We start from the raw sequence: 14404 nt of genomic DNA, 5'->3' as shown, positions 1-14404 counted from the left end.
GGAAAGACACCTACAGAGCCGGTGGAGGGAACAGCGGGAGGGACGCCCCAGCCGGCGGTGGGCCCGGGGCATTGGGGGCAGCTCCTGCCATGGAGGGCTTGGTCTTTTTAGCGGAGCCCTTCCCCCTTTTCTTTCTCTGGCCTTTCCCGCCTGCTGAGGGGGCTCCCCCCGAATCTGAGGGGTGAGAGTCATGGCAGCAGTGGAGGTCACCCCGGTGCCCGTCGCTGCTGGTGCCCCAGCAGGGGCAGTGGGAGACGGTTCAGCAGCGGAGGTAGAAGCTTGCGGGGGTGACGGAGGGGCAGGCGGGAGGGGCAGCTTAGGCTGCTGGAGGGGCCCCACTCATCTCATCCCCTGCCATCATGAGCAGGGAGGGAAGGGGAGACACCAGAAGGAGGAGGGGAGGGGGGAAGCAGGTCGACTACCCCTCCCCGCTAGGCTGCAGGCAGGGGAGGAGGGCACCAAAAGGGGTGGGCTGGACGGGGGGCAATCAGGGGTCAGTCACCGACACAAGGTGGAATTCCGGCTCCTCTTGGTGCACTAAGGGAGGAGAGGATACAGCAACATTCAGGGTGCAGTGAAAAGGGTTGCAACTAAAATGGGGAGCTGCACAAGCGCATGGGAGGGGGCATGGGCGCACGGAGCAAGGGACTAAGCAGACTAGAGGTAGGGCAGGGAAACCAAGGAGCTAGCCTCAGAGGCTGGGGTAAAGCAAACAGACAGAGGCTGCAGGAGGAAATGGGCGGGGCAGGCAAATGAACTGAAGGTAGTAAGCAGGGGCTGGGGCAAAAGGGGGGGGCAAAAGCTGCAAAGGGAAAATGGGGCAGGTTGCAAGGACAAAGCTGGGGGATAGGCAGTCCTTGGGGGGGCACATGTGCCCACATGCGCTTTCACAATGTCTGTTTAGGCTGGCTGCTGCTTCTGGCCCAAAGGGTGGAAATAGGGCATGGCAAGCCAAGCAAGCAGCTGAGTCCAGAGGCAGGAGCTGAGGCAGATGGTATACAGCCAGTGAGGGTGGTGGAGGGGGCAGCAGTGGTGGTATTAGTGGTGGGGGTTGGGGGGACACACGCAGATGGATCGGGGGGCAGCTCCACGCCACACCCCGTGTCCCTGGAAACAGGGTCAAGGCCCCCACCACAAGTGCACAGTTTGAAAATTACTCAGTCTTAGGGCCCCCTCCTCGGTGGTCTGCAAAGTCTCTAGGTGCTCCCCCACTGGTAGATGGTTCTCTTCTTTTTCTCCTCCTCAGGCTTCAGCAGCTCCAGCCAGCAGACTCCACAGCAGCAGCAGCAGCTCCAGGAACTCCAGGTGGTGGTCCAGGAAGGCAGAAAGGACCCCTCTCAGGTGGTGGTGGTGTCCACAACAGCAGTGGCTGGGGTCCCTCACTTCTCCTCTCTGGGGAGTGGGCTAGCAGCCCCCCCACCCCAGGGCTGCAGTTGGAGCAGTAGCAGCACCCAAGAGTGGGGGGTCCAGCAACCAGGTAGCAGAGTACGGGGTGGGGGGGTGTCTGGCCCAGCCAGGGGAGCAGCTGGAGCAGCAGGGAGAGCTTAGGGCCTAGCAGCAGGAGTAGCAGCTTCCCACCTCCCTCCAAGCTAGAAGGCTATGGAAGAACAGTGGGAGGGAGAGAGAGATTCACTCCTGGCTAAACAAATCCCTGGTACCAGGTTAAGTGAAATGGAAGCTGCTCCAGGTCAAGACAGACACCTGGGGCCAATTAAGAACTTTCCAGAAGGAAGGGAGAATGCAAGGTTGATTGGGACACCTGAAGCCAATCGGGGGCTGGTTGAAACTAGTTAAAAGCCTCCCAGTCAGTCAGGTGGGTGTGCATGTCATGAGCTGTGGGAAGAAGTTGTGCTGTTGGAGAGGCTGCATAGTACACACCATATCAGGCACAAGGAAGGAGGCCCTGAGGTAAGGGTGAAGTGGAGCTTGAAGAAGTGAGGGCTGCTGTGGGGGAAGTAGCCCAGGGAATTGTACATGTCATGTTTCTAAAAGGTCAGCTACCATAGCTGATACTATTAGGGTCCCTGGGCTGGAGCCCGGAGTAGAGGGTGGGCCCGGGCTCCCCCCCACCTTTGCCTCCTGATTAATCACTGAGACTGGGAGACAACAGAGACTGTGCAAGGAAGGATAACTTCTCCTCACCTCCCTCGCTGGCTTATGATTAAAATGGCTCAGTAGACTGTGACCCTTGTCTCTACAGAAAGAAGGGTTATGTGAAGGGTCACAGTGAGCCTCTGAGGATAGCGAAATCCGCCAGGAAACACGGGACCCACGGAGGCAAAGACAGAGCTTTGTCACAGTGCATAAAGAAAGCTAAATAAATATTATATTAGAGAAAAATGGGAATCCCATGTGACTGGCCAAAAAAAATTCTTATAGGGAAAAAATTCCCTTAAGAAAGCTACACAACACAGAACTGCACCAGAATACAACGGGCAGACATTTTGAAAGCAACCAAAGCACAACAGTACAAGTCAAGCCCAGTCCTCACGGTAGATACTACAGTTAAAAAAAACTAGAGGAAATTCATACTCACAGCCCCCAATCTTCTTCCTTAGTTCCCCATAACAGACTAAGCCATAAAGCTCCAGAGAGGATTTTTTCAGACCTTGAGAAAACACTGTAAAACAAAACAGGTATCAGGTGAAATATGAGAGAGAGAGAGAGAGCGCCCTCACTGCAGATATGCCATGAGCTGCAATAGTCCAAGCAACTTTCCTCAATGAAAGGGACACAAATCCACATATTTAACAAATACACAAAGATCTCACTGCAGATAGCTCTAAGTCTTATTTCACAGTAATGCTAAATCAGAGGACTGCATGTATTTCATAGCTATGACTTTATGTCTTGGAAATGCAACATTTTTATACAAGATCAAAAACTTAGAAAAGATTTCACAGAATTTTAACAAAATGTTTCAGCAAAATGAACTGAAGTTAGAGGTGACAATTTGCTATTACCCCACAACTCCATCACCACTCAAGTTAGCTGTCTATAACTATAATCAAGTTAAGTTTCAAGACACACTGATGCCTTCTAGAAAACTCAAATATACATACATCTGTGTGTTGAGTCACACACACACACTTGAGTTTTCTAGAAGATATCAGTACATTTTGAAATGTTATATGTATTTTTTCTAATTTTTGGTTCAATTTCTGTAATTTTTTCTTCCAACAGAATACATTGGTGTGGGCATTTTATTTGTATTGTGGTAGCATATTACAGCTTATATCCATGGAGAACGTTAAAACCCTTTGGCATACAAATCAGACCAAGAAATATTTATACCTGATGCTGTGGTGACAATTGCAATTCTCTTTGATTTGCAGGCTACAAATAAGTCCAAAATTTAGCCATATGCATTTTCACCAGTACTCAAGTTTAGCCACATGCTCCTCAGATTCTTAAACCTCTACACTGGCAGCTAAGAAGATTTCATACCTTGCAGATTTTGCTATTTTACCTTCATTTATTCATTTCTGCTTATCCAGACCACAACTGACGATCGATTTTGGAAGGACTTCTGAACTTCTATGCAGATAAGTTTCTTCCAATGCTGGATTTGCAGGGTCATTTATTTTTAAATTAAAAACTAAGGCTTGTTTGATCTCACAATCTGTGACCATCTTCTGTGTATAGAGGGAACATTCGAAGAATACCTATGCTAACTGTGCTTTATAAATGGAAATATTCTTAAAAATCCTAATCTTAAAAGGCAAGACCAATCAATATTTAAAGGGATTTTACTCTAGAGCCTTTACATGCTGCTTCTGTTTTCCGAGAAGCATGTTGTAACACATGCTAAAGAACTACTTTCATTTGCAACTGGTCATCAGCACTGAAAAATCTTATCTGTCTCTCTCAGACAAGCGCATTTCTTTAACAAGAGTGGTTGTAGCTGTAAAAATTAACGGGATGAACTGATTGTGGGGATTATGGCAAAAGTTAAAGGACTGTTTAAGGGCAAATGTATTTACCACCTTCTAGATGTAACAATATATATTCCTGAGGGAATTCTGCGCTACTACACATACGTAATTAATGAACCACGCATCTTTTTAATTTTTTGCACAGAAAAAAAAGCCTCTGCTGAAATGTTGCTGCAGTTCTGCCTTTTGCCCCTCAGATGGCGCTGTGGCAATAGAACAGTGGCAGCTCCCAGCCAGCGAGGGAAAAGAAAGAGCCTGCCTTCTTTGCAGCACCTGTCAGGCCAGGTCAGGAGACAGACAGCATAGGGTGCTGGGGGGTCAGACAGGGGCTCATAAGGGCTAGTGGGGGAGGACAAACTGGGGCAGCGGCTGAATGGGAGTGGAGGTACAGGACCACAGAGGGGAGGGAGGTGCAGGGGGTGCAAGGACACATGGGGTACAGGAACATCAGGACAGAAGCAGATGTGCCTGACTGAATGGGAGAGGATAGGGGTCAGCCAGGGTCTGCATGGGAGAAGCTCCCTACCAATCACGCCCTGCCCCCCCCAAACCTGTTCCATACTTTTCCCACCCATACCCAACAACCCTCCAATTTCACACCCAGGCTCCTTCCCAGCAATTTACTTCCCCCTCTCTCAGTTCCTCCGTTACCCTTGACTCCTGAAAGCCTCTTCTGAGGGGTGTGGGAAATATGGTTCTGTATTGTAGTTTAAATGATTTATTATTCAGAGTTCTGTATTAATATGCCTAGTAAAGAATTTGTCAAAAAACAGTTCCTGAATCTTTTTTGTTGTCTGTATAGTTAAACATAGTTGCTGACAGGTATTTTGAAATAAATGACCAAAAATAATTGAAACTGGTGTGATTATACTGTGCTATTTTGACAAATAGAATAAGCAGAATTTTGCAGAATTTTAAAATAGTGTGCAGAATTTTAATTTTTTTTGGCGCAGAATTCTCCCAGGAGTACAATGTATAACTAGAATACAGGATCAGTAGAATATGAAAACTAAGGGGACCTGTACTTGCTGCTCAACTTGCTAATATAAGAGGCCCTCCTGATTAGTTCTTTTGAATGTTAAGATATTACATGTTAGGAATTCACACGCTTAGGTAGATAAAAAAAAAAAAATCTAAGTCCATCATCTAGACAAGGTTACCAGCAAACAGTCCTGGACCCTAGTTTCACTAAGTGCATACAATTCAAGTGAATTCAGAACTCAGTTAGCACTAATTACTATTACAGGTAGGAATCACTATTTCCAGTTACTTGGCTATATGGTTTCCCCACCACTGTCCAACAAGAGGGAAAAAAAAACCCCCATAATTTTTTTAGAATTATCTTGGATTGTCCATTCAGTGAAATAAAGGAATTTAGACATTTATTGAGTATACAAGTGCAAGAAAAGTTCAACATTTTGGCCATATGTTAGCATGCAGACTAATTTGCTTCTTACTGGATTTTGCTTGACCCAAGAAGTTAGGATTGCTGAAGTCATAATTAGCTACAATGCTCTGGCTGTCTACCATCAAAGTCGAAACCCTTGGAGCGGTGACATCCAGGATATGTTGAAAGATACATCTCTTTAATCTGGCTTTTTGCTGATTAGGTCAATAGTTAGATGAATATTTATTATAGGTGCATGGGGTTAGTAACAGAGGAATGGTCTTGTTTTCTAACTGGAATATATTTTGTTTTAAATTTGTGTGAGTGAGCCTATTTGTGGCCATGACAGGTACAGTACAAGGTATTCAGCAATATCAGATATTTATTTTTCTTATCTTCACCATTCTGTGCTCTGCATATTAGAAGACAGGGCTCCAACTCCCACCAGAAGGAATACTCATCCCAAACCCTGAGCTGGTCATGAAATCCACTCCCACTGCATACTCACCATTATCAAAATCAATATATTTAGAGATCTTGTGCCAGGTGCGGTAGTAGAAGTGCCGGACCTGCTCTTTGTTCTTCACCATGCTTGCTGGTTTACCTTTCTTCTTGTACTTCAGGGCAATGTTGTTCTGAATAGCTTCAAAGTCCTTCCCATGCTGAAAAAGTACAAGATTCAAAACCAATTAAAGAACAAAGTACAGAGGATAAAAACGATGAGGAATCCCATCTAATGACAAAGACTATCATCTTCTGGACTTTATGATCTAGCTAGGGCTTTTCCATTTCTCCTATCCAGTTATAGGCCTGGCCAGATCCTGTTTAGGAGTTTAAGACTGTGTGACAGCTGATGTGAGAGGGTTGTTCTCTGCCAAAGATGTTTTCCATTTCTAACTTCTATAAAACTATAATAAAGAACTGAGGTTATGCTGCCATGTAAAAAAAATAATGCAGCACAATTGTATACATTTTATTTCTGAATGTTGGGATGGGGGCACCATATGTACTTTTCCCCACTGGAAACAATTTACACACTACTTTTAAATTGTGCTTTTATTACAGTCATTGTGTAAATGAAAATAAAATACTAATCATCCCATGATTTCATTGTCAGGGCTTGTGTGTTCATTATGGAATGCTCACATCCATTAAGAAGTTCTTGCTGAGGATTTAACATTTTGTTTTTTCAGGAAGATGGAATAAAATAGAGAAATGGCCCTATCAATGCACAGGAATGATGCAACTTTGTTCATTACATCTCGAGACAGGCACTTTATTTTAATAGACAACCTCAAACACGTACAAATTCTATGGACAAGGTAAGAAAATAGGAGGTTTGGGGGTTGCATGCATATAGGAAACGGATTTCTTCTTCTAGCTTCACAGAGCCTGATGTTTTTAAGCAGATAGTTTTGGTTCTGCCTCAGTACAAGAAGACGGACTTTACTTCAAGGTCCCTTCAAGCCGTACCTTCTTATGATTCTATGGTTCACATGCATTGTGCAGCCAGTTTTGCTCACTTGTATACAGGATATGTGCACATACAAAACCAATCTGAAATGTCATCCTCTACAAACTCCCAAATCAAGTTTTCGTTTAAACATAAAACCAAGCCAGCCAAGCATGGGCTCCATAAGCAGCACCAGGCCAGCTGCCTGCCTTTCTTTTTCCATATATACATATACACACACACACACCCACCTCATAAAGTCCCTCAAAGAAGGTATTCTTGTCCTCTGTGCTCCATGATTCCCACTGACGTCTGACCTTCTTTCCTTCCTCCTTCTCTCCACTTGAGGTCCCCAGGCTCCTGGTGGCAGTCTTAGAACTCCCAGCAGGAACATTGGGAGGAATTCCTGATGTGCTACCAGATGAGGTCCCTCCATTATCTGTCCCTTTAGACAACAAAAGTGAAATTAGAAGCATTGTGAGAGGTCATATAAAGGGGAAAAATCCTAGAGAATTAAAAGAAAATGTCTGATTTCTTGACTGTACCATGTTTTCCAAGGTTTTCACCTGAAACACATTAGGCAGATGATGAGTTGCTGAAAGCTATGAAAAGCAGCAGTATGCCTCAGCAGGAAGGTTAGCAGGCAAACACAAGGAAGGTTGGAGTGGGTCAATTGATCATCTCCAGAGATATGGAAGATAGGTGAGAGCATCTCTCTTCAGAGGCGCTAGAAGGAAGATGCAAGCTGCAGTCCCTATACTGGTATATAATAGAAGTACATATGTCCTGGCACAGCTGAAAAGAACCTAAATACAATGTTGAATACTGATGTGCATATGAGTAATCCACTGAACTGAGGGCTGCAAGATCCAGCTTTAAAACTCAAAACTGCAATACCTCAGTTGATTAAAAAAGAAGCACTAATAAATGATCACCTCATTCATTGGAGCAGTGTTCTCAGTAATCCCCTCTGCTGTACATAAAACAGTATCTTTGGAGTGTGATGACTCTGAAGTTGTGAGCTGTAGCTCAAAGACGAACAAGCCCCCCATCGTTAACACCCAGTCTCATGTTGGTCTGACTGCTCTCCATAAACACAACTGCCTGTCTGGAAGCAGCACCCTTGTCAATTTGTCAACACTCCAAAAGGCAAGATTCAGAGAGTAGCAGAATCATGCGAACAGTGAAAATAGGAAGATAAAGCTGGATGGAAAAGGAGGTAGCTTAAAAGAAAATGATAGGGAAGATGAAATGGGCTACACTAAGTGCAAAGGAGGTAAGAGGAAGGAGGGAAGAGAATTTCAGGGAATGTAAATAAGGCAAGAGTTAAGGTATGTCGACACTGCCCACGTTACAGCGCAGCCCCTGCAGCACTGTGACGTGGGCAGCATAGACACGCTTTATCGCTGGGGGAGAACTCTCCCGGCAATTAAAAAACCACACCACGAACGAAGGGTGGTAGCTTTATCACTGGGAGTATGGTTCCCAGCGATAAAGCGCCATCTATACTGGTGCTTTTCAGCACTAAAACTTTTGTCGCTCAAGGGGGTGTTTTTTTCAGACCCCTGAACGACTAAAGTTTTAGCGCTGAAAGTGGCAGAGTAGACACAGCCTAAGTCACAGTGCAATAAGGTTCCATATTACAATTATTTCACAACAACAAAAGCATTTTAGCTTCTGCACTGTTCTGGTACGATCGCTTTGGGTTCTCATGGGCTCCAGCAAACTAGTGGCTTCCCAAATAGTGCAAAAGTAGAAAAAATTCTCTCCTCTTCCAAGAATACTAAATTTATTAATCCCCCACAATTCAGATTTTCCCTGACCGGGAAAACCGAGAAGTCTGCTGCTTGCCAGGGGCTAAGATTCGTGATGTGACGGAGAGACTGCCGAGACTCATCAAGCCCTCGGATCGCTACCCCTTCCTGCTTCTCCACGTGGGCACCAATGATACTGCCAAGAATGACCTTGAGCGGATCACTGCGGACTACGTGGCTCTGGGAAGAAGGATAAAGGAGTTGGAGGCGCAAGTGGTGTTCTCGTCCATCCTCCCCGTGGAAGGAAAAGGCCTGGGTAGGGACCGTCGAATCGTGGAGGTCAACGAATGGCTACGCAGGTGGTGTCGGAGAGAAGGCTTTGGATTCTTTGACCATGGGATGGTGTTCCATGAAGGAGGAGTGCTGGGCAGAGACGGGCTCCATCTTACGAAGAGAGGGAAGAACATCTTTGCCAGCAGGCTGGCTAACCTAGTGAGGAGGGCTTTAAACTAGGTTCACCGGGGGAAGGAGACCAAAGCCCTGAGGTAAGTGGGAAAGCGGGATACCGGGAGGAAGCACAGGCAGGAATGTCTGTGAGGGGAGGGCTCCTGCCTCATACTGGGAATGAGGGGCGATCAACAGGTTATCTCAAGTGCTTATATACAAATGCACAAAGCCTTGGAAACAAGCAGGGAGAACTGGAGGTCCTGGTGATGTCAAGGAATTATGACGTGATTGGAATAACAGAGACTTGGTGGGATAACTCACATGACTGGAGTACAGTCATGGATGGTTATAAACTGTTCAGGAAGGACAGGCAGGGCAGAAAAGGTGGGGGAGTAGCACTGTATGTAAGGGAGCAGTATGACTGCTCAGAGCTCCGGTACGAAACTGTGGAAAAACCTGAGTGTCTCTGGATTAAGTTTAGAAGTGTGTGCAACAAGAGTGATGTCATGGTGGGAGTCTGCTATAGACCACCGGACCAGGGGGATGAGGCTTTCTTCCGGCAACTCACGGAAGCTACTAGATCGCATGCCCTGATTCTCATGGGTGACTTTAATTTTCCTGATATCTGCTGGGAGAGCAATACAGCGGTGCATAGACAATCCAGGAAGTTTTGGAAAGCGTAGGGGACAATTTCCTGGTGCAAGTGCTAGGGGAGCCAACTAGGGGGAGCGCTTTTCTTGACCTGCTGCTCACAAACCGGGTAGAATTAGTGGGGGAAGCAAAAGTGGATGGGAATCTGGGAGGCAGTGACCATGAGTTGGTTGAGTTCAGGATCCTGACGCAGGGAAGAAAGGTAAGCAGCAGGATACGGACCCTGGACTTCAGGAAAGCAGACTTTGACTCCCTCAGGGAACAGATGGCCAGGATCCCCTGGGGGACTAACATGAAAGGGAAGGGAGTCCAGGAGAGCTGGCTGTATTTCAAGGAATCCCTGTTGAGGTTACAGGGACAAACCATCCCGATGAGTCGAAAGAATAGTAAATATGGCAGACGACCAGCTTGGCTTAATGGTGAAATCTTAGCGGATCTTAAACATAAAAAAGAAGCTTACAAGAAGTGGAAGGTTGGACATATGACCAGGGAAGAGTATAAAAATATTGCTCGGGCATGTAGGAAAGATATCAGGAGGGCCAAATCGCACCTGGAGCTGCAGCTAGCAAGAGATGTCAAGAGTAACAAGAAGGGTTTCTTCAGGTATGTTGGCAACAAGAAGAAAGCCAAGGAAAGTGTGGGCCCCTTACTGAATGAGGGAGGCAAGCTAGTGACAGAGGATGTGGAAAAAGCTAATGTACTCAATGCTTTTTTTGCCTCTGTTTTCACTAACAAGGTCAGCTCCCAGACTGCTGTGCTGGGCATCACAAAATGGGGAAGAGATGGCCAGCCCTCTGTAGAGATAGAGGTGGTTAGGGACTATTTAGAAAAGCTGGACGTGCACAAGTCCATGGGGCCGGACGAATTGCATCCGAGAGTGCTGAGGGAATTGGCGGCTGTGATTGCAGAGCCCTTGGCCATTATCTTTGAAAACTCGTGGCGAACGGGGGAAGTCCCGGATGACTGGAAAAAGGCTAATGTAGTGCCCATCTTTAAAAAAGGGAAGAAGGAGGATCCTGGGAACTACAGGCCGGTCAGCCTCACCTCAGTCCCTGGAAAAATCATGGAGCAGGTCCTCAAAGAATCAATCCTGAAGCACTTAGAGGAGAGGAAAGTGATCAGGAACAGTCAGCATGGATTCACCAAGGGAAGGTCATGCCTGACTAATCTAATCTCCTTTTATGATGAGATTACTGGTTCTGTGGATGAAGGGAAAGCAGTGGATGTATTGTTTCTTGACTTTAGCAAAGCTTTTGACACGGTCTCCCACAGCATTCTTGTCAGCAAGTTAAGGAAGTATGGGCTGGATGAATGCACTATAAGGTGGGTAGAAAGCTGGCTAGATTGTCGGGCTCAACGGGTAGTGATCAATGGCTCCATGTCTAGTTGGCAGCCGGTGTCAAGTGGAGTGCCCCAGGGGTCGGTCCTGGGGCCCGTTTTGTTCAATATCTTCATAAATGATCTGGAGGATGGTGTGGATTGCACTCTCAGCAAATTTGCGGATGATACTAAACTGGGAGGAGTGGTAGATACGCTGGAGGGGAGGGATAGGATACAGAAGGACCTAGACAAATTGGAAGATTGGGCCAAAAGAAATCTAATGAGGTTCAATAAGGATAAGTGCAGGGTCCTGCACTTACGATGGAAGAATCCAATGCACCGCTACAGACTAGGGACCGAATGGCTCGGCAGCAGTTCTGCGGAAAAGGACCTAGGGGTGACAGTGGACGAGAAGCTGGATATGAGTCAGCAGTGTGCCCTTGTTGCCAAGAAGGCCAATGGCATTTTGGGATGTATAAGTAGGGGCATAGCGAGCAGATCGAGGGACGTGATCGTTCCCCTCTATTCGACACTGGTGAGGCCTCATCTGGAGTACTGTGTCCAGTTTTGGGCCCCACACTACAAGAAGGATGTGGATAAATTGGAAAGAGTACAGCGAAGGGCAACAAAAATGATTAGGGGTCTAGAGCACATGACTTATGAGGAGAGGCTGAGGGAGCTGGGATTGTTTAGTCTCCAGAAGAGAAGAATGAGGGGGGATTTGATAGCTGCTTTCAACTACCTGAAAGGGGGTTTCAAAGAGGATGGCTCTAGACTGTTCTCAATGGTAGCAGATGACAGAACGAGGAGTAATGGTCTCAAGTTGCAATGGGGGAGGTTTAGATTGGATATTAGGAAAAACTTTTTCACTAAGAGGGTGGTGAAACACTGGAATGCGTTACCTAGGGAGGTGGTAGAATCTCCTTCCTTAGAGGTTTTTAAGGTCAGGCTTGACAAAGCCCTGGCTAGGATGATTTAACTGGGACTTGGTCCTGCTTTGAGCAGGGGGTTGGACTAGATGACCTTCTGGGGTCCCTTCCAACCCTGATATTCTATGATTCTATGTCATTGAAGGGAGTTGGGAGCTCTTCTCTATTCACCTTAACAGTTCTTTAGCTAGAGAAACCCTAGATTGACAATCAGTGATAGAATACAGCATAATACTAATTTACAAATCTGACAGTTCTCACAAAAAACATTGCCCAACCCCACTTCTCTATAAAGATTTTAGAATGTTTACTGACTACATTACATTTTAAATAAAACACACTACTATCTTCAATAACATTCTATGAAGCACTAACATTTTAAAATTAGACTACCATTGTCAAAGTAAAAACAAAAGGAGTACTTGTGGCACCTTAGAGACTAACAAATTTATTTGAGCATAAACTTTCGTGAGCTACAGCTCACTTCATCGGATGCATTTGGTGGAAAAATTTTGCATTTGGTGGATGCATCCGATGAAGTGAGCTGTAGCTCACGAAAGCTTATGCTCAAATAAATTTGTTAGTCTCTAAGGTGCCACAAGTACTCCTTTTCTTTTTGCGAATACAGACTAACACGGCTGCTACTCTGAAAATTGTCAAAGTAGAGATACATTTTGTCACACAACAGCCTCTCTTTTAATATTAAACCTGAGTTTAATACATCATAAAACATTACACTTATGACCACTTCTCTAGCTAGCTATCACATTTGGTAGAAATGTTGGATACTCATACTGTCCTCACATAAAGAAAAGGAGTACTTGTGGCACCTTAGAGACTAACAAATTTATTAGAGCATAAGCTTTCGTGAGCTACAGCTCACTTCATCGGATGCATTTGGTGGAAAAAACAGGAGAGATTTATATACACACACACAGAGAACATGAAACAATGGGTTTATCATACACACTGTAAGGAGAGTGATCACTTAAGATAAGCCATCACCCACAGCAGGGGGGGGAAAGGAGGAAAACCTTCCATGGTGACAAGCAGGTAGGCTAATTCCAGCAGTTAACAAGAATATCAGAGGAACAGTGGGGGGTGGGGTGGGGGGGAGAAATACCATGGGGAAATAGAAAAGGAGTACTTGTGGCACCTTAGAGACTAACAAATTTATTAGAGCATAAGCTTTCGTGAGCTACAGCTCACTTCATCGGATGCATTTGGTGGAAATAGCATAAGCTTTCGTGAGCTACAGCTCACTTCATCGGATGCATTTGGGGAAATAGTTTTACTTTGTGTAATGACTCATCCATTCCCAGTCTCTATTCAAGCCTAAGTTAATTGTATCCAGTTTGCAAATTAATTCCAATTCAGCAGTCTCTCGTTGGAGTCTGTTTTTGAAGCTTTTTTGTTGAAGTATAGCCACTCTTAGGTCTGTGATCGAGTGACCGGAGAGATTGAAGTGTTCTCCAACTGGTTTTTGAATGTTATAATTCTTGATGTCTGATTTGTGTCCATTTATTCTTTTACATAGAGACTGTCCAGTTTGACCAATGTACATGGCAGAGGGGCATTGCTGGCACATGATGGCATATATCACATTGGTAGATGCGCAGGTGAACGAGCCTCTGATAGTGTGGCTGATGTGATTAGGCCCTATGATGGTATCCCCTGAATAGATATGTGGACAGAGTTGGCAACGGGCTTTGTTGCAAGGATAGGTTCCTGGGTTAGTGGTTCTGTTGTGTGGTGTGTGGTTGCTGGTGAGTATTTGCTTCCTCACATAGTATTTACCTTTGTGTCATTTTGTATGGCCTGCTTTCCTGTTATTTTAAAGAGAATATGTTGCCTCGATTTGTTTTTTTAATTGTTGTTTGTGTAATTTTGTGAACTGATGAGTAAGCAATCTACAGTAAATTTCCTAGCTCTTTGTGTGAATTAGCAAGATTCTATTATATATGCTTAGGTTTAAAAATAAACTATTGAATAAATATTTGAAAGCAGCTTTTCCATTTACCTACCAACTCTGGAATTCAAGATTCTGTGTTCCCCATACAAGAGTTGGGGACATTGGATCCTAATAGCATTGCAACAGAGTGCAGGGAATTGAACTGTTCTAGGTTTATTACATTGTGCAAGGGAAAGAGAAACCTGAATGCAAAACTTAAAGGAAAGCGTGACTACTTTTGTTTCAGAAGACAAATGGTTACTAATTTGGGGTGTTAAAAATAGTTTTGCTTTATATTTTAAATAAGGTAATTTTGATTCAAATGTAACATAGAATATTCCAAACTAACTTGTTTAAAAATATTTTGTAAGAAAATTTGAAATTACATATTTTTCTTTTGAGTGTAACTATACAACATTTCATATGAAGTGCATAGTTAACACAGCAATAATTTTAAGACTGTTTCTTATGGTCTCCTAGTTTAGACTTTATCTTTCAGCAGAAAATTATTACTACCTTGGGGAGGTGTGTGAACCAAAAGGAGGTTCAGTCTACCAGAAGTAAAGAAAAATCAATG

The 14404-nt window shown here is 44.8% G+C and overlaps 1 protein-coding gene across 3 annotated transcripts in view; it reads right to left on the bottom strand.

Moving 5' to 3' along the window:
- The window catches only part of CRAMP1 (cramped chromatin regulator homolog 1), a 135300-nt gene that overhangs the window by 108132 nt on the left and 12764 nt on the right, over positions 1 to 14404 (bottom strand). For all 3 annotated transcript variants that reach the window (XM_043494346.1, XM_038419742.2, XM_038419743.2), the window contains 3 exons: positions 7027 to 7220; positions 5831 to 5984; positions 2537 to 2620 (listed from right to left, as the gene is read on the bottom strand). In XM_043494346.1, coding sequence (XP_043350281.1) covers positions 2537 to 2620; positions 5831 to 5984; positions 7027 to 7220 — 432 coding nt within the window. The remainder of the gene's footprint in view (positions 1 to 2536; positions 2621 to 5830; positions 5985 to 7026; positions 7221 to 14404) is intronic.

Source organism: Dermochelys coriacea, chromosome 10 (genome assembly GCF_009764565.3).
Source record: "Dermochelys coriacea isolate rDerCor1 chromosome 10, rDerCor1.pri.v4, whole genome shotgun sequence".
Classification (NCBI taxonomy): Eukaryota; Metazoa; Chordata; order Testudines; family Dermochelyidae; genus Dermochelys; species Dermochelys coriacea.
Note: the sequence above shows the minus strand (reverse complement) of the source record. Positions and strands in the feature narration are given on the sequence as shown.